The sequence below is a fragment of the Anser cygnoides genome, chromosome 1 (assembly GCF_040182565.1).
Source record: "Anser cygnoides isolate HZ-2024a breed goose chromosome 1, Taihu_goose_T2T_genome, whole genome shotgun sequence".
NCBI classification, from domain to species: Eukaryota; Metazoa; Chordata; class Aves; order Anseriformes; family Anatidae; genus Anser; species Anser cygnoides.
In genome coordinates this window covers 33,789,849-33,810,490 of record NC_089873.1, presented here as the reverse complement: position 1 = coordinate 33,810,490, position 20,642 = coordinate 33,789,849, and the positions used below count along the sequence as shown (strand labels likewise).

General features: G+C 38.7%; 1 protein-coding gene across 2 annotated transcripts in view; it reads right to left on the bottom strand.

The window, feature by feature from the left end:
• Positions 1–20,642, bottom strand: part of ARID2 (AT-rich interaction domain 2) — a 105,345-nt gene that overhangs the window by 44,630 nt on the left and 40,073 nt on the right. For both annotated transcript variants that reach the window (XM_048065822.2, XM_013198991.3), the window contains exons 4-5: positions 2,531–2,664; positions 1,498–1,716 (exon numbers count right to left, since the gene is read on the bottom strand). In XM_048065822.2, the coding sequence (XP_047921779.2) occupies positions 1,498–1,716; positions 2,531–2,664 (353 nt within the window). The remainder of the gene's footprint in view (positions 1–1,497; positions 1,717–2,530; positions 2,665–20,642) is intronic.

Genomic DNA, 20,642 nt, shown 5'->3' with positions numbered 1-20,642 from the left:
AAAAATGAAGGTTTCCCCAGAGAAAGAAAAGAGCAAGCCCATTACATGCTTGTCACTCCTTTTGTCACTATTGTCACTCAAATAGTTTTCAATGTAAGAAATACAGATAGGGGCCAGCTATGAACAAGCCTGTGCTCTGAGTCCAATTTAAGAACTTGAAAAAACACCATCTACCTTTGCAATGTCCAGAAGATCATGAAATAATAACACAAATTTAATTATTTACAAATTTCTAAATCCATAAAAGGATTCCATCAAAGGAATGGTGAGTGATGGCAAACAAAAAATCTAGAGAACAAGCATCCTTGGAATTACTAACATGGTGGGCTATGTTTCACTTTAGCTTCCCTTCAGATATTTTTCTTTGCAAGTTCCTGTGACTGGGGTAGATGCAGATCCTAAATGATCAATATCTAACAGTAACTGAAGGGCATGGACACAAGTCACAAACATAAGTGAGAAGTCAGAAGACACTAATGCAATATTGAGGGGGAGGGGTGCTACAAATCATTATGTAAAAAAGTTCATTTAAACAATATAAAAACAGTGTACAATGTCTAGCATAGATTCTTCCCCAGAATTTTACAACAGAAACTCTGACATACCATACTATGTTTGTGCTTACACATGCAAAGCAGATTTACACTCAACAAATACATATGATCATCTGTAGTAGCAGACAAACATATTTAGCTAAAAATGTTCATTTCAGCTATTTCTTATTGTAAAACTAAAAAAAAAAAAAAATCAGTACATAAAACCAGTAAATAATTCCTCCTCCTCACCATGAGGTAGGAGCTATGCTTTTATGAGTTTTAGGATGGTTTGGGGTTACCTTCTTTTTTTTTTTTTTCTTCCCCTCTCGTTGACAGAAAGACAGACAAGTAATTAACAAGGAACACCTTGGCATGGAGGCCACACTGAACAGCTCAAACAGAAGAATTTATTTCACATAGTAAAGTATTTTGATGGGATAGACTATCTTTAAAAAATGAAGCGCTAACAAATCAAGTATTTCTTATCCCTTGAGTTTTGTTTTCTGAATTTCACTGCAGTTAAATGCAAAGAGCCAGGATAAGATCTTAATGGGTCAGTTTACAGACTGCCCTTTTTTTAATTTTTAATTTGTGATTGCCACTAGAAAAGAAATATGAAAAATCAGTATGTTCCTACGAATTTAGAAGGAAGCAGTAGCACACTACAAGCAATGGAATGCTGTAAATTTGAGCAACTTGAACAATTTAACTGTACCACTACAAAACTAATTCTAAATTTTCATTAAAATGTTAAATAACCCTGCTTTAAATTACCTAACTGAAAAGTTATTTGTAATGTTCAATGTCTGATATAAACAATACTTGTGGAAGAGGTAAAAATGAAAACTAGATACAGGCATGTTACAGTGCAATATATTACAAACGTTTTGGTTATTAAGGATTGTGAACGATGCAACAAACAGGTATTGACTCTGTTGCAAAAATGTTGTCACATACTTACTGTCATCAAACACCCCAGCATTAGCAAGCAGTAATGTGATGATTTTAGGGTCCTTTTCAAGCTGCATGACATGCTTGCTTTCATTTGAAAGAAGAGTACATACATTAATTGCAAAATCCACTTCATTTGGGAGTCCAGATAACAGTGAAAGCACCAATTTATTATAGTCATTTGGTGAATTAAAGTCCATAGACAGCCCATAGCTTTGACGAAGGTAATCTAAATAAGAAAAAAATAATTAAAACAATGTTTTCACAGCTAAACTAATTAATATTCAAACTATATATTGTGCAATGTTATTATGAATGATTATTTTTAAATTAGTTTATTAATAAGGTATTGCTTTTACAGTATTCAATTTATTTTTCCATTTGTCTTTGGCCAAAATGTTGAACACATTCTACCTAGTTGTGTACCTTTCTAGTTAGATATTAATTCCTTCAACATCTCCAGAATGCAAAACTGCAATATGTTCTTCCAACGAAAAGCTTTGAAAACGCAAACTTTAATTAAAGCAGGATATCATTTGGAGTCACTTTCTACACAACAAATTACACATCCCTTCCACAGAGTCCACGAGATTCCGATGTGTTTATTGGTTCTTTTCAAGATTGATACTTTGGTCTGTAAATTACAATGGGGTTGATTCTGGCTTCTTATGCATGAGCTTTGTTCCTCAGATTTTAAAGCTTAATTAATCATATGCTCAACTCAGATATTTGGCTCTGCAGAGAGATGACTGATATGATGGAAACAAAATCTGTAAATTTTCAAGGTACCTTGTTTCAAGAGCAGTAACTTTTGAGCCCTGCTAATTAGAAAGAAACATTTGGAAAGAAGTGCAATAGCTTATGCATACTCATATTAATTTTATTTTGGCTCACAATAGAAAGGTTTTTGAAGTATTAAGTTAACAATTTGAGTGACCTATACATTTGATGGTTTTAATATTATTGTGAACTTATTAATACACTGTAGCTTGTTCCAATATATATATGGAAAAAAATCAAAACTTTTTTCCTCAAAAATTTACCTGACACACTGTGTTGCTGGTAGTTATAAGAAGATGGAATTGCACCAATGGGAAGTTGTGGCTTTGGATTGCCTGGTTGTACCTCATCATCCTCCTCCCCAAAATGATGGACTTTTTCATACTTTTCTAGATAACTGGAATAAAAAATAATAATAAATAAAAAATAGCATAGGTTTTAACATACATAGTATAACTAAATCCTTCATATCCCTCAAGAGATGAGCTGCCAAAAGAAACAAATCGTACAAACATGAAGATTTACTGGAAACAATAGTCAAAGTGGCATAAAACATAAAACGTGAGTCAGACTGACAATAGGTGATACAGAGGATGCAGATATGTGGAATTATGGATTTATATTTCCACTTTCTTCACATTTTTCAACAGCATTTCCTAGCTAAATCACAACCCATTAAGCTCTCTTGTGACTAAGTCCATTTTTTCCAAATCAGATTTTGCGTTAGCTTCCCCAGACAAGTCTGCAAGTCAAAGCATTGTAAAAGTTACTCTGTACAGTTTACCAGTATACTTATTGAGGTCAAGTCCAGAAAAACATTTCCTTCCTTCCTCCTGACCTAAAGAAGAATATATCAAATCCTAGCTATTACACAAGAGTAAGAGAGTGTAGATATACTGAAGGCAGTAATTCAAGGTCAGAAATTCTGAGCCACAGCTGCAACTAATGACTATTGGAAATCCCTTTAAACCTTTTCAGAAAAAAAAAAAAAAAGGTTGATATACTGTACACAGTGGCAGATTATCCCAGTGTTCTGCAAGCACAGAAGCTATATATACACACCAAAATCAAACAGTTAATCACCTTGGTAAATTAATTATCTCAACGTAGGTGGTTTTTTTCATTACAAACTATGACTTTCAGAACTTGGTGCATGCCAACATATAAAGAAAGGCAACTTAAAAGGCCCAGGGTAGCCTTAACTCTACACAGATGTATTAGATGCAACACCCCTCCTGAAATTATTCCAAGATCACAAAGTTGCATACACTTACAAACTTTCTCCCTGTGGAAAAACTGACACCATCCAGTCAATTAAATCTTACTCAAAACACTACATAATCAGGAAATAATTCACGACAGTTATCTTTCCATTTGTATATGCCAGAAATATTTAGTATCTTAGGAGAAAAAAAAGCTTTTGATACAATTTTCGTATCATGCACTGACCAGCATCTCTTCCCTTTTCTGATTGTTCTGAAACCAGAACGTATTTCAGTAACCATGAACTGAAAAAATACCTGTGGCTTATGTATTCTGACAGGTTAAATCCCCACGTGTATGCATTAGCTGTTGGTATTTTAAGATAAACTTAGCAGTGGCTTCTAAAATCAGGAGAGAGAACACAGTTGCGCAGCATCCTGAACTACGTGCAAGTCTAAAACCTCTTAGGATCACAATATTTTAAATTTATTGTGGTCCAAAATGAAACTTGGGAACAATTAAAATACTTTCAGTTGAACATTGGTCACTGCAGAAGTCTAGTGTTTGTTTGGTCTCCTACCAGCATTTGTGTGGAGGCTCTTCCAAACAGCCCAGTAAATCGCTGAGTGTCATCATCATCACTGACTGAAGGAGTTTGTATTGCAATTGAGAGACCAATATTGAAAGATGGTTTCATAAAACTAGCCTTACTTCTGATACCAAGTCAAAGGGAAACCTAAAAATCCAGATGTGATCTTTCTCACACATACACAAAAGCATGCTGTGCCTTGTTCTCCTCTGAGATCATCAAAAGCTGCTGAAATCACAGAAAAGACCCACCAAAGGAAAGACAGGAGCATCAAAAAGTCCTTGATCAGACTAATCAAATTCATGATAAGTCCCATCAATTTAAACTGAGCCTACATGCATGTGTTTCTATAACCAGGACCTAAAGGAGTAGCTCAGTGACTGCTTGACGTTCCCTCCTGACCATCCCATCTCTCACTCTTCAGTGAGCTCATTCAGCAAATGAAGAGGATTATAGGTTGGTTTTCCACTGATCTATCGAACTGATAGGGGTCAGATGAACGCTAGAGCTGATGCAGGGGCACTAGCAGGTATACATGGCTGGAGATGGCAAGATGATGATGTGCATGTGCCGTTTCAGCGACGGCAGAAGCTAGAGTGCCTTAGCTTGTCTAATATGACTTCAGAAGTGCTGTGGCTGGATCTAATTTCCTCATATGTTGGCCTGAGTCAAAGCTTGAGCTTTACATAAAACACTTTAATTACTGAATGTCAGATTGCATAAGAATAAGTAAAAATCCCTACACAGGAACACATATAGTACTCCAAATAGAGAAAATCTACCAAATCTACCACCATCCTAAAATAAAAATACTGAACCTTATACTTTATATTAAATCCATGTCCCAGCAGAGCTAACCACCATGAATATCCTAGATGTGCTCCTCTGCTAATACCTACTTTATTAAAATGTGTTGAAACAGTTCTGTCAAACATAGGCACTCTGAAATCTTAAGAATCAAGTCCCCTTCTTCCCTCTGAAAGCAAATGATTACATTGATTCCCACTCTATTTGACTAAGAAATTTGGGGAGGCTAGAAAAATATTAGGGGTGAGTATAAATTAGAAGACCTTTGCAAACTAAACTGATTTTACTTTTTTTTCTGGCGTTGACAACTCTTACAAAGTTATCACAAATGTCTTATTCAATAAATATTTCATAGAAAAACTGGATTGGAATCAACCTAAAGTGATGATCTACATTTTCCCTATGTCAAAGCATGTACCAGCTTCACCCTCTTAAATTCTCAGCTCCTCTAGTTGTCATTTGATTTACTTAAGTTCCACCCCTTCAAAGAGCTCTCCCTCTTTCCTATCTCACCCCAAACTAATCTTCTAATCTGCTGAGAAAAATAAAGTCCCAAAGGCTAAAATGTTGTGGTTTATGTCTTCCCTATCACAAACAGAAAGTCTTTCCCTACACCTACCCCATACACTTATCCCTTTTAAAGCACTGCCAGTTTACCGGGGGGACATTTTGCTGTTTCTGAATCCATGGAGTTTAACAACCCTATTACTGAATTTCAGCTACAATAACCAGACCATAATAGACGGACTTAGAGTGATTCCTTAATGCTACATAAGTACTGACTGCTCACAGACAAGTGTACAGACCTCAATCCTCCAAACCCTCCATTCGTTTACTGCAGAGAAAAAGAATGACCTGGAATTTTAGTGAAGAGAAGCAGCTTTGTAAATTAGCTTATAAATGAGCTTTACTAGTCTTAAATTCTAATCTTACCAGTCTGGCACACAGCGACTGTACAAGCAGCAGAACAATTCTCATAAAGACAGGTCTTGCTTTAAAGACATAAGAAATTTAAGTATAATAAATGGAGCTTTTTTATTACTGAAAAATGGATGTGCAAAAGCTCATAAATTATAATCAAGTAGTTACAAAAAGCTAATCTCATGTTTCAAAACAACTTAGACCTGTACCTATAGACCTGACATGCATACTCTGAACTCAGAAAATGTTTTTTTTTGTGTGTTTGTTTGTTAAGATATTTAGAATGTTTCCTTAATTTAGCAAAGTCACAGGCAGTTCATATCAACAGCACCAGTCTTGATCTTTCAATCTTCCCGTCTTTTAATTTCAACACCAACTGACTGACTGGGCCCTGAAAGAGAAAGATGCAGCCAATATGTGCAAAAAAGGACCAAAGCAACTAACTAAATGAAGGACCAGAAGGAAACTACTAATAAAACAAGCAATGTATACAGGGTATAAAAGTTTCAATGGCATCTGGGACAAAAACTAAGTAGCACGTTGTAGCCTTGGTGATCATGGGACAACGATGGAAACCAGGTTCTGTACTCACACTAAAAGGCACTCCATACTGTCAGCGTGGCGTCTTAAATGGACATCAGCCCAGCACACACACGATCCAAAAGATTCAAGAAACTGAAATGCGATGGCCTTTTACAGCCCCTACCTCCTCCTTTCAGCTCGGACATGCCTCTGTTCTGAGAGGGCTAACTTTTTTATTTAACGCCTGGTGAATACCTAGAACTAATGGATATGCAAAGTACTTAAATACGTGAAAATACATGGGCAACCAAAGACATGTGAAGGCTGGCTGTTTTTAAAGGACAAGTCATTTGAATGCTTTCTGAAAACTTGGTTCCTCTAAGGATCCTTTGAGTTGGAAATAAAGAGATACCACCTTTTGGAAAAAATCAGATTCACCTATTAGACATTCTGTTGCTATGACAACTTCAATAAGTCATTTGGTTTCATTCAGGTCCATGAGAAAATAAATTCTCTGAAGATGGCCAATATTTTTATACATTAAAAATACTTCCTTAAATAACAACCATAGATTTTCATTCACTGAAGTTAGCTTCAGGCTTGTTTTCAAATGTTTGGAAAAAATACTAATAAAAGGAAGCCACTACATGCATCTAGTGGCACGCAGAATTTACTATTGGCAGGGTCATGAAGGGGCTTAGAGTATGCCACCATCTCTCAAGCTATCTGGTGCCTTTTGCTTCTTGAAAAATTGGAGAATATGAATAAAAAAGCATCTAGACTTTTTTCACTCGGAGACGACAGTAATCTAAATTCAGAGTCTGCCACATACTTCCTTAGTACTGGTCAACCTATTTTATGTATCATTATGAAGCACCTGACTTATTTGGGTATTTCAAGTCCCTATTATTACTCCCTCCCAGTAACTTTGCCAGATAATGTGTGGCAAAACAGTGAAGATGGCATCAACCATTATAGACCAACAATGAATTTATTAGCTTTGCGTCCAGCTAAAGGAAAAGCAGGTACTATTCCCATCAGAGATCTCCTCCTGGCCTTTCCTCATTAACTTGTGGTGCCAGTCGAAGGCTGCAACCATTTTAAAAGATGACATCTTCACCAGGCAATCCATTCTTGTGCTCTACCATGGATCTTTGTCTCCTACTTGAAAATCTGATCCATTTATGAGTCTTACTAGCAGGCAGTATTCTGATCACAGAGGAGGCTGCTTCTCAGCAGGGCCGGAGGGCTCACGCTCAGTTCACCCCCCGCTAGTGCACACGGTGAAGACTGGTGCCACGCTCCGGATGGAAACTTCTGCTTAGGCCTTAACGAGCCCGCTGCTGCAGCCGCCTCGTGTAACGTCTAACTCGTTTACTCATCCCATGGAAGTTCCTTCACAGAGCCCCCGCCTCGCGAGTTAAGCAAACTACTTCCTGGAAATGCCTCAGCCAACAGCAGGCTTCAAGGCTCCGCTCACCCTTTTAACAAACACCAAGCAGCTGCCTCACGCGGCTGTGCTTGATTCCGTCCCTATCCGTGTTTCGACAGTGCCATCAGCAATCTCTTCAGGGCTTTCTCCCCTGCCTCCAAGGGTACCATGAATTCCAATTTAAGTTACATCCAATTATTGTCAGAACTGATGCTCGCAGCTGAATCCTTCAAAATAATGCTCGTGTTGTTTTCCATCTTCACGTTGTTGCCTCAGTAACACAGCCACCGAGCACCTCGCACACACAGCGGCACCCAGTGAAACATCCCACCTGTAGCACCACTCAGTGGCACTCTTTGATGTCTAGGCTATTATGACTGTCTGATTAGACTGGCTGACAAATCAAGATGAATAGGATGCCAGATGAATAGGAAACTCCATCAGCTGTGTGTTTCTAACACCTGGCCTGCCAGCAGAGAGCTGCCCTCCGGCCTGGGCAGGCCTCTTGCCCGCTCTGTGCCCACGCAGCCCCAGACAAAACAGCCCGCCTCGCTCCAGGGACCCCACAGCTCCAGTCTCCACCTTGGCACCCCCCCCCATTGACACCTCAGCAAACTGCGAGCAAACTTGGAAGGCCCCGTTCAGATGAAACGGAGTCTCAGGCTTTCTAACAGATCCACGTGCAAACAAATTGCAGCGCATGCAATCTTTAAGTGTGTTAACGTTTTGTAACGCAGGTTATGCAAGATTACATGACAGATGGTCCACTTTGTGGTTTGCTTGAAATTTGGTTAAGAAATCCTATCAAGAAGCCTTTGCAGAAAGAGAAAACTGTATACATGCCTTCTTAACGAGCTTCGGAATCTGATACAGCAAGATCCTTTATCTATTGTTACAGAAAGAGGGGGAGAATTCGTGAGCAATTTTGAAAGTTTCACTTTATTAGACATTACGACAACAAGAAAAAGACAGTATGCAATGCTTTAAAGTTCAAAAAAAATCACTCAAATCACTGAAAATATGTTCTTAATAAACATGAGAACACCAAGTGGAAAGAAATTAAGATATTACGTTATGCTTTAATATTAATAATGCTCTAATTTAGAAGGAAAATAATAAAAGACATATGCCAGCCAACTGAAGTATGCGTGCTGGAGTGCAAATGCAAGAGACTGGGGCAGCTGCGGCAGGGAGGGAACAAAACAGAACCGAAAAGAAGCCTCTGAAGCAACCACACAACCAGGAACTCCAACAGACTGTGGACAAATGCCCTACAGAACTGAGAGCTGGAGAAGATGACAGATATTTTGACTTTCTCAAGTTATGAGGAACTAACTCTGTTTTGTTAAAGAAGGGGGAGGAGGAGGAAGGAAGTACTAAAAGAAAAGGCAAAAGCTTCATTCACCAGGAGGACATGCTAGCCAAAACAGCAGCAGAAGGCAAAAATCAGACCTCCTGCTACTTCTACATTCCTTTAACTTTTCTCTAACTCTCCGCAAACCCTGACACCCCTGTGGTCAGACCTGGCAGAAGGACTGCATGGGCAAGTCTCTGCATAGCAACAGCAGTGGCCCGGTAGACAAAGTTTTCACAGTTAAGCAACTGCATTCTGGTCTACTGCGCTGTAACCAACACCAAAATGTCTCAACACGTGCTTTTTTGAAATGAAGATCCCTCACTTCCAGGTTTGCTTTCATTTATTTTTAAATCTAAATCAAAATGAGCCTGCTTGTGAGCCAAGGCTGCAGTCCCCAGCCCTCTTCCAGGACTAATCCTTCTACTGTGTTCTCACTGCTTGCCAAAAGCAGTTCTCCACCAGCACCACCTCTCACCACTTCAGCAGCTGTTTCATCAGATCCGATGGGCTCCACATCCAGCAATATCTGAGCTGCGCCATTATTAGTAGCATTAATTCTCCAGACTACATCTGGGAATTAACTTTCCAACAACTATGTACTCATCTTACTAATTTTGTCGTCGTTCTGCTGCCACCTAGGCTGACAGCTCATCAAGCCTGTCAAGTATGACAGTAACCTGGGTTTAGCTCTTCATGCAAAATATCAGAATCCTCGAGATTTATTCTTTTCTACATTCATAACATGCTTGCAAATTCTAGAACTCCCCCGATTTTCTCTGGTTTGAAAAACAATCAGTCTGCAGCACTACTGAGATTTCCTGACAGCGCCTGCCTCTGAACAGCAAAGATGTGCTAATACAAGTTGTACCACCTGGAAGGAACCAGGAGATTAAAACTAAACAGTGTGTGACTGCACAAGGCAGGTCACAATAACGCAACGTCACCCACACCAGTCATCTTGTTTCAGGCAACTACGGACCAGCAGCTGTATACAGCACAGCCTGAAATCCCGAATGTCACCACGTTATGACCGCCACACAGAAACACCCAGGTGTTCCAGAAGTATTTCTGGAGACAAGCAACTATGGCCATAAACACTTTTCAATACAAACACGTATTCACTCTTTTAAAGCAGATTGTGTACAAACTCACGTAACTTTCAGTACTGTGAATATAAGTAGTTGTGATGTTGACCGGAGGACCTACTGACTTTATACATCTATATAAGTAACAAACATTTAATTAACTAAATGAAGAAAATTATATGATGTATAAACAAGGTCTAAATCTATTTGCCAACTGCTACTCATGTCTATCATTTAGCTATTATGAAATTCAAATTACACGAAAATATTTTTGCTTTTTTTCCCCCAGTGCAGAAGGAGGAAAAGAAACGACGCGTCTAACAGCAATCCAACTCTTTCTTATGACATTCTGTCAGTGCCTTGTCTGAAGAGTTGTTCTTACTGAAGAGGAAGTTTCTATGGTAATTCAGTCTTAACTTTTTCCCCAAAATTTAGGATGCAAACTACCCACAATTATGGAAGAGATTTCCCTGTTGTCTTTAGCTCATAGTTTCATTACCAAGTACATCGTTTTGTTATGTAAATAGAGAGAGTCAGTATTTGCACAACAAAACTAGGACCCCATTCTCTTGTGCACTTTTCATTAAATGTTTTAAGAAAAAAAAAAAAGTCTTGGTATGTTTTTCCCCCACTATGTCAGAAGGAAATGTCTTAATTTTCTGCTTGCTAGCCATTGCAGAGAATTTATTTACACAGAAATAACGCCCTAGAAATAGTTTATCCTATGAAGAATTTTCAGTTGAGTTTCTCTCAAACCAGTATAAATAACACTGATATCTACAATATTACAGGAGGTAATAGTTCCTCATATTGTCTTGGCTACCCAGAATAAATTTCTCTGTAAAGGCGTAATCTAGCAAAACATCACACTATATGAATGTTCTTGTGTCACATACTTAGAATTATGCACTTACTCAAAGCACTTTGCCAAATTGGAATGTTTAGATTCCTTACTTCTTTTCAACTGCAAAGACTTTCCCTGCATGTGTTTCTAATACTTAGGAATATTACACGCTTTTCAGACAAATACTTACTCAATGACTTAAAACACTAAAGTTATCATTCTTCATACTTGCGTATTTCGTTATCCAATACAAACCATTCTGTGACTATAACGATGCCAACATAAATGTTGCTTATGTACGTTATTCAAATGCTCTGTTTCTAGAACAAGACTTTCAAGTCCACACATGGCCAAAGGAGTATCTTCAGTACTGGAAAACCAGCCTTCCTCCCTGGTCCTTCTTCCCCTCTCCTTTTCCTCTCTACACTCCTTGCTACATTCTGGCACTACCTTGACAAGAGGGACAGATCGGCCTCTCGTAGGAAGCCAAGTCACTGAAGGATACTGCACAAGGGAACAGTTAATTGTAGATTTAAATCTCATGGAAACAGCAGTCTAGAAAAAGGCTTTCTGGATTCTCCAGCCACCAGAATAAATTTTTCCACAGTACTTCTTCCAGCCTGTTCAGCAGATGTTAAATAGAACAAAAATAGAATTTACTTGTTTCTAATGCTGAATGAACTGGTTGTTCAGTTTTGGGCCCCTTGCTACAAGAAGGATGTCGAGGTGCTCGAGTGAGTCCAGAGAAGGGCGACGAGGCTGGCGAGGGATCTGGAGAACAAGTCTTACGAGGAGCGGCTGAGGGAGCGGGGATTGTTCAGCTTCGAGAAGAGAAGGCTCAGGGGCGACCTCATCGCTCTCTATATGTACCTTAAAGGAGGCTGTAGCGAGGTGGGGGTTGGTCTATTCTCCCATGTGCCTGGTGACAGGACGAGGGGGAATGGGCTAAAGTTGCGCCAGGGAAGGTTTAGGTTGGATATTAGGAAGAACTTCTTTACCGAAAGGGTTGTTAGGCATTGGAATGGACTGCCCAGGGAGGTGGTTGAGTCACCATCCCTGGAGGTCTTTAAGAGACGTTTAGATGTGGAACTTAGCGATATGGTTTAGTGGAGGACTTGTTAGTGTTGGGCCAGAGGTTGGACTGGATGATCTTGGAGGTCTCTTCCAACCTAGACGATTCTGTGATTCTGTAAATAATGTCTATAGGTTGTTTTTTTTTTTTTTTTTTTTGTTTGTTTGTTTTTTTAAATGAAATAAGTGTCTACAGAACACATTGCTAAACCACTTTTTCCATAACTTCATTGTTAGATTCCCCACATATTCAGCAATTTTAACAGTTGTGTTTTTCTGCCTTCATCTTATGATTTCCTGCAATTAAATCCATTTACAATTTCTCACACTTAGACCACATAATCAAAGCAAACGTACTAGCTTACATGTCCATATTTATGTGGTTAATCAAACAAAAATATGAAAATTAATTAATTCTTGAACATTATTCCAGATGGATCAAATATTCATCAAAAGAAATAAGAACAGAATAAAAGATCTGATTATGAAGATCCTGCTGGGATTCTGCACAATAGGAAGATAAATACTTTAAGTTCTATGTGAAGAGGAAAAAGCTGTCTGGGGAGCCAGTTCCTTCTTTTACCTCAAGATCTTACCAGAAATTAGTTCGTAAGAAAGAACGCAATCTGGCCTGCATAAAAACTTTCAACTTGAAAATATCTGTATGTTTTAAACACAAACACATCCAGACAAACTAAAACAACAAAGACTATTTTAAAGATCTTTTGATCAAGGAGCAACAATATGCTGCTACAGGGCTTGTTAAGCATCCCAGCGTATCCTGAGAACGTAGCATGTACAAATTTAGAGATGATGATAAAGAGGTAGCATATTGATTTAGCTGTCTAAACATGTAAAGGCTACACATCTATACTAGTAAAATAAACAGTGCTGGGAGCATTCCCATGCATGGGAATGAAGTGCTGTACTATTAAATTGTTAGAGAAGGGCCTGATACAAATTTTCCAAGCCAATTAGCTTTCTCTCAAACAATTTAAAGGCACTGTTCAAGAGCTACCCTTGCTCAGGGACCTTTCCTGGAGGTAAACTTGGATATAGCACCCCTGCTTTAGGGCTAAGAGCATGGACATGAGCTATTTTGTGTCAGCTAGCCTCTCCCACGCTTAATTCACTAATAAGTAGTGTTTGTAAGGATAAACACTGAATGCCACACAGACAGCCTCCGACTTAATACAAATTCTGATACAGATTGAGGAAACCTGAAAGACAGATGAAGTGTTACTCCTTAGCAGAAGATTTTAAAATTACCAGTGACATAATGATCATGAAGAATTTATAAGCGTTTTTGGTTTGGCTTGTATAACTGCAAAGACATTAGAGGATACACGCAGATAAAAGGGGAAGAACAAAAGGGTAGAATGAATACAGATAAAGCCCAGAGATCAGATTTCCTGTTGGGAAATATCTGTCTCAGGCATTAAAGATAATCATTGCAAATCGTTTTAAAGGTAGAAGGAAACGAAATTTTGAAGATTTAAAAAACAGAAACAAAACAAAATCCTACTTTTGTTTAACAACTTACTCAACGAAAACGCTCTTGTGAAGCATGTAGTAAAAACACTCAAACCATAACCTTATTTAAAACTGAGCAGGCAGATACTAAGAACGTATTGAGCACATTGTCATCTTTTACAGGAAGGCTAGAAAAATAAAATACAGTATTAATAGCATTCAGATATTAAGTATTAGAAATTGTTTAGAGGATACTGAGTCCCTGCTGGTGGTCTGGGGTTTAGAGGAGATAAGGCCTGATCCTCCACTGTGGATTGACCAGGCTTTTCAAATCCTGAGTAAATCCAGTAAGGCTTATTGTATTCCTATTATTTTGAATGGAAATAATCTGTGGGAAGAGAAGAGCTCTGCAATTAATATATTGCATACCTTTTTAAGAGGTTGAGAGTAAGTACTTAGATAAACTGAGACTGAAAAAAGTTCATTATGGAAAGCAAAAAATTCACATTAGTATAGATCTCTACTAAGCAATAAATAAGAAAGTAAATATTTTTCTAGTTAATAACCTAAATGTTACATTTTTTTCCTCAGAGCCTTCTTGCTGCACTGTACATTAATTGTGAATAGCACTACATGCTACAGGCACTCTGATAATGAAATCGGAAGAAATTGTATATGCTGTTAGGGCACCTACATGAGTAACTTAAGTTCCTCTCACTAAAGAAGACTTGAAGAATCTTCCTTGGCTACAACTTATTTAAGACACACAAGGTGTAGTCCTCCTGTCTCAGTGATGTAATAGTCCAATCAGTATGGAAGAAAAAAAAAAACAACAGTTCAGATATTTCAGAGCTGAACAATTTTCTTCCAGTATTAAAATAAAAAAAAAATATATATCTATTCCTGAACATTCAATTATAACAAAATTACATCCATTGTAACTAAAGCTACAAGCCTAAATCTAGTCCTTCCTCGATCCCAGACAGTTTCGGTAGAAGTGACGGTCTCCTGTTGACAGGCTGAAGGCAGACAACCTTTCTCAATGCCTTGGACTTCTCAGGCATTCAGCGTTCAGTATTGCTGGCATTGAGATATTCAAACCGTTAGTCAGAGAAGGGGGCTAGTGTCCAGGAAAATGCTCTCTGGAACACGCATCCATGGCTAGCCGTCAGGAAAACGTGCCTTGACACTGCTTTCACTTCCACAATCCCAGAAGGAACAACTCTTGCTTGGGTCTGTGCTTCCTCTGCGTGCAGACAGCTGGTACACGACTTAAGATGCCATGGACTGAGGCACTGGCAATGCGCACGTGACATGTCTCTACTGCCCCACCACCGTACACCTCCACCTTTGTCACAAAGGCAATGCAATGATAAAATGAGTACCTCTAATAGATAATAGACACCCTGCTGAAATTAACACAAAGCCTCATGACGTGCTGGTAAGCAGGGGAAGCACTGCAAGTAGTTTTTTCTTTAATTGGAAGTTACATACACAGAACTGGATCACGTGGTGTGCAGCTTAAAGACACTTCTGCTTTCCTGATGGTGCTGACTTTGTACAGAGCAATGCCTGAACAACGCCGTGTATCATCTCTAATCAGCATGGAATGGCTCTCTGTTATTCCACCATATAATGACTGAATTTGTTATTTATGATTTTTTCACCCTTCCACCCAATAATGCACAGTATCTGACAAGACAACATCGTTTTTTAGAAAACCTAGCTAAAGTTTCTCAGTAGTGTAGTTGCACAGCAAACAGACAACTGACATTAGTTTCCAGCTAAGACCAGCATATGGTGCTTTTTTTTTTTTTTTTTTCCTTTGAATGCTCAGTATTCTGAGAGCAAGCCACCATCACCCATAGCTCTGGACAAGCTTGACGATTCTTCAGGCCAGTGAAACTTTCCACTACGACAGAGCTCAGCTGTAGAAAAGAGCAGGCTTTCTCAGAGATAAATTTCAAACAAGAAAGGAGGAATCTATCTGCAGCATTTTCTGCTCACATGTAGCACCATGCTTTCCAACAGCTGGGGAAAAAAAATAAATCCTTAAGTAGCATAACAAGCATTAATCCAGCAATAATACCCAACCCTCTGGAAAGATCAAGACAGAAGAAACGAACCACGTACAAGACTTCATTTTAAAAACAACCTAAAGGTGATCAGACATTACTGTGATGATGGCACTACTACTAAAAATTAACCTGAATGAAAATGTAAAAATGGAAGCCCTTTGGGATTCTTCAGAAGAAAACTTAAATATCTTCTAAGGATTCAGCCTTCTATATTCTTTTTCATATGAGACATGAGAAACATAAAACCTGTCCAGCAACAAAAGAAATTATGGAGAAAAAAGTGCTTTTCTTCCCGGCTCCTTTTTCCCCTTCTTAGAATTTCTTGAGCCCTGGGTTCTCCCTTCTATTAAGTAGCAACCAACCCCCCTTAATCAATGCCATTTTTCATTTCCTTTTCTCTCTTTTACAGAGCTTCTGTAGGTGCAGCCTACAGCAGTAGATATTTCAAGCAGCTGCAGTGTGCCATTGCCACTATCGCTGTCATTTTCACAACCATATGAACACCTACAGTGAAACCAGCTTGGGCCTTGCTCATTTCCATCGCCAAAGAAAATCTGGAAACTTATGAGCGAAAAAACTTTTCAGTGCTGCTTGTTTGAGGACTCAGGAATACAATATTTTATGAAAATCCAGTTCTACAGAAACTGACTTTGTTTCCCAGCTGTTCAAAGGGTTAATAATAATGTTTGAGAGAATAAGAACAGAAAGCTTGGAAGTGTAATGCACAGTAATTGAGATGAAATCAGTACAGTTATTTGAGTTTTTCCATTTAAACAAAAATTGTCTCAAGATAACTAAGATCTGACATAGCTTTTATTATGGTCCATTTTTATAGTGATTTATTGTCATATTACAATTCTCTGCTTTTATTTTAATTATGCAAGGGAACAAAAAGCACAATTTATATTTTAAATATCTGATATATCTAAAATACCTAACATGCTGAAGGACATTCTGGTATCTTACAAATTAAGAAATGTCACAAGGTAAGAACTCAAGTGTGTTCAACATCTTTTGACCACAACATTTCTCATCGAAGTATGAACTGAACACATTGCTTGCCCAGTAGCAATGGGTTACCTGGTCTTTGACATCTTCTGCCAGTCCCTGAGAGGTAAACCTCAAGTCCCTAAGAAGTAAACCTACATCACTGTAGTAGCTCTTAGATAACAACAGTTTCTCAGCTTTCTATTTATAATATTTCATGATAAAATAATACGATCACACTTCCAATACATTAGTGCTCTTTGCCTGTTTCCAAGCACACCATCATCTTTCTGAAGGAGATCAGTAGCGGAAGGGGAATCAGCACAATATAGAAATGACTAAGACATTTTTGAAAGTTAGGCTACGTATCTCTTTGGCAATACATGAGATGTACTTGAAGATGAAAAATGTTCCTTAATGAACCACTTCATAATATTTTTTTTATTATTATTTTAAAAGCACAAATAGAACACTCCTTGTAACCAAAACAGAATCAAATTGATGCAGCCCCAAAATAAGAACAGCTTCCCATAACAGTTACAAAACAGTATGCCAGCACCAATACAATTCACCTCCCCAGCAAACTGCTGGTGGCATGCCTTTTTCATTATACTAGGTCAATCACTATCTTCACTTGGCAAAGTTCTTACAACCACGGCTAGCCTCCTGTCAGAAGGCTCATGTTACAATTTTTGTATTTCACTTTGTACTACGGCAGTGTTAGATGTCATGTTTTGATGGTCTCCACAGCAGTAACCATGCCAGTACATTTCTCCTATTAACAAGAAAAATACCAGTAATTTTATCCTACCATACACAAATAAGGAGTATTGTTTAAGAAACAGGATACAAAGAAACCAATTCACCATATCTTTAGAAAAAATAATTTAATCTAAAACTCTGTTACAAGTTATTTATCCTTCATTAAAGGTTAAACTTACTAGTGCTTATTCAAAATATACAGGTAATAATAGAATGCATCGATGAAAGGCATCAAGAAGTTTAAGAAATCAGACATTCTTAATGGATTAATTATATTGAGAATTTGAAGAAGACAGTTTCTGAGCTCATTAATGTCTTTAAGTCAAAGTACCACACAATGCTTTAAAAGCAACAATATTCACCTTTAATATAATTGGAATGCTAACATTTTAATTTGTCACATGCATTTTTTACACTTTCTCTCCAAGTATTTTACTTTTACCTTTCCTTGCAGTTGGCCTGATGTATATTTCTTTATTTAAAACACGTGCAGACTGGGAATTTAAAAGAAGAGGAATACTTGGTTGCCCCTTTATAATTTTGCAAAAAAGAAAAAGGAAAACCAGAGGAGAATAAAGAATGAGCCAAGCCTCAGACATGCAGTCAGAGCTTCAAAGCTACGTAAGGACCCAAACAAGCAGATGTGTGCCAAGACAACTTTCACAAGCCCATAAACACTTAGGCACATGCTTCCTACTGATTTCGGTGTCAGTCCATCACCCAACCCACTGGATCTACTTCGGTGTTACTGAAGGATGTTACTTAGCGACTCTTTGTATCATCAAATTACTTTGAAAACAGGGCCTCTGACAGCACGGAGCAATTCATAACTCACCAACTGCACTTAAAACTTTCCTTACTTAGCAAATCATTTTTTTAAGCCAAAACACATGTAGACAGAACTGCTGTTTTAATATATCCAGTACATTTAAGGTACTTTTAGTTAATAAGAGGTCCAGAAGTTCCAATTCTCATCCAAATGCTGAAAAACTGAATAAACATTGATCAATTTTCTAGTAAATAAGAAATGCCCTTCAGTATTTTCTAACATAAAACATTAAGGCTCTTTTAAAAAGGAGAAGGAGGAGGAGGAGTAAGTAAGTAACTCAGGTAGCTGTGCTGATACACTGTAGGACTGGAAAAGGCAATAGCACACTTGGTGTTGGGATCAGCGCACAACACCTGGAGCAATTGCAGAAGCCACCACCCTCTACTGGAAATTAGCACACCCACATCTCTGCCAAGTAAATCCAATTCTGCTTCAGGCAACATTAGTCAGGTCGGCTCAGCCACTTATTTAAACTATTTAAACTAACTTGGCTGATTTTGCCCGGAGTAGAGCAGGAAATGCTCATGACCAACCATTCGTCCGACCCTGCTACATTTCTGAACGCCAAGAGAAGCAGGCAGCAAGCAGCTGAGAGCAGGTCTGAATCGGTTTGTGTTGCTAGCTACTGCTCCAAAGCTCTCCAACACCAACAGCGAAAATCAGCTGGCTGACATCTCCCTGTAGCCAGGAAGGTATTCACAGAAGATTGCCCAGGCTAGCAGGATGTTGGCTTAGCGGTCAGTTTTCTTGACTAGTCTGAAATGCATGTCCTACACGAGCTGCATTGAATTAACCGTGACCAGTATGAATAACAGGCTAGAGACAGAAATCCAGTGCTGGCACCCCTTGGGCAGGCTGCCCTCTGCCTTAACCAACAAAGAAAAATGCAAGGGAGGTTTTTGTTTGTTTGTTGTAAAGGGACCGACGGCTCTAATTCCTGCCCCAAACGATCTGAACATTTCTCCCAGGTAGCTGCCTTTGGGAAAGGACACAAAGTTTCAAGCTCCTGAGAGCAGGAGCACAGCAGATGGATTACAGCAAACATATGCAAGAAAGACAAGCAACTACATTTCTCGGCAGCAAGTTTTTACAGCACATGGATGACTTAAAATCAACATTCTGTGGCCATTAGAGGAACGGGATTATTTTTAAAAAGAAAATAAAAATACTTTTTGAACAGTATGTATCAAGCTACAGTTTATCAAAACAATCTCAGGTAAGTATTTTGTCATGCTACAGAAAGACACAAAGTATTTGAAAAGAGGAAAAAAAAATGAAGGGAAGGATTTAAGAGTGTAAAAAAAAAAGTGCAGTAGTGTGGAAAGAGGTAAAGTGAAGACTGGGAGAGCTCTGTGCTCTCCTCCTCTTAAACACCCTAGGCTTGTAACAAAGGGGAGAGAATAACAAATATATATATATATATAAAAACCACATCCAACATAAGGATAAAGTGCGTAGCAGCCAAAGAGCAGAAGGCAGGAAGGCCCAAGCAGGTAGCAGAGCAGCGGGGAAGGAGGCAGCGCAGGCTGCCACCCCTAGCGTGGGGCTTGCTATAGCACACGTGCAGCAGCTGATCCCATCAGAAATCCCAACGAGAACTTCTTGTAAGGTGCAGGTTCATAGCATACGAAGGAGAAAGTGAAATGAAATACGAGAGGGAGGATTATAACAGAGGATGGAAAGCAGGCTGGAAAAAAGAACTGATCATTTCGCTCCCAGACACTTACAAATACTATGATAACGGTGTAATGAAATTGCCAGGGAGAGGTGAGCACCCCATTCCTAGCTTCCCTCCCCAGCCCTATTAATGACTGCTCTCTGCATGTTAAGAACTACTTCCATTCCACTAAAACACAGTGCTGAAAGGGAAAAGGAAAAATAAAGAATAGAATGGCAGGCATACTAAAAATAATAGGCGAGACTTAGGAAATGTCAACATTAAAACCCTGCTTTGCCATGGGCTGGCTGACTTCGTGTAAGTTACTTAGCTTTTAGGTGACATCTGTAAGAACTGGCAGCGACATAAAGCACTCTGTGACATACATAAAGCCTATAAGACTGAGGTATTGCTTACCTGGAGTAGCACACTGAACATAAATCTACATGGTAAAAAATGTCTGATCAAATACAAGTCTGAATCTTGCCAGGTTCAGATAACCACAGGCCGGACTACTGACAAAACCTGAAGCTAACAGTGATTCCACAGAGATTTATCACAACTCACACCCTTCTAGACTACCAAATTCAGTAACAACAAAGGCAAAGTTTCAAAAGAAACTTTTCAGCAAAATTAAGCACTGGCTAAGCCTTCCCAGCATTGCTGCCCAGTCCCACAACCCCCAGCACAGCCTTCTGCCTCACGGCATCCCAGGAATGTGCAGACTACACAGGGAACCTGATCTAGGTAAGATGTTT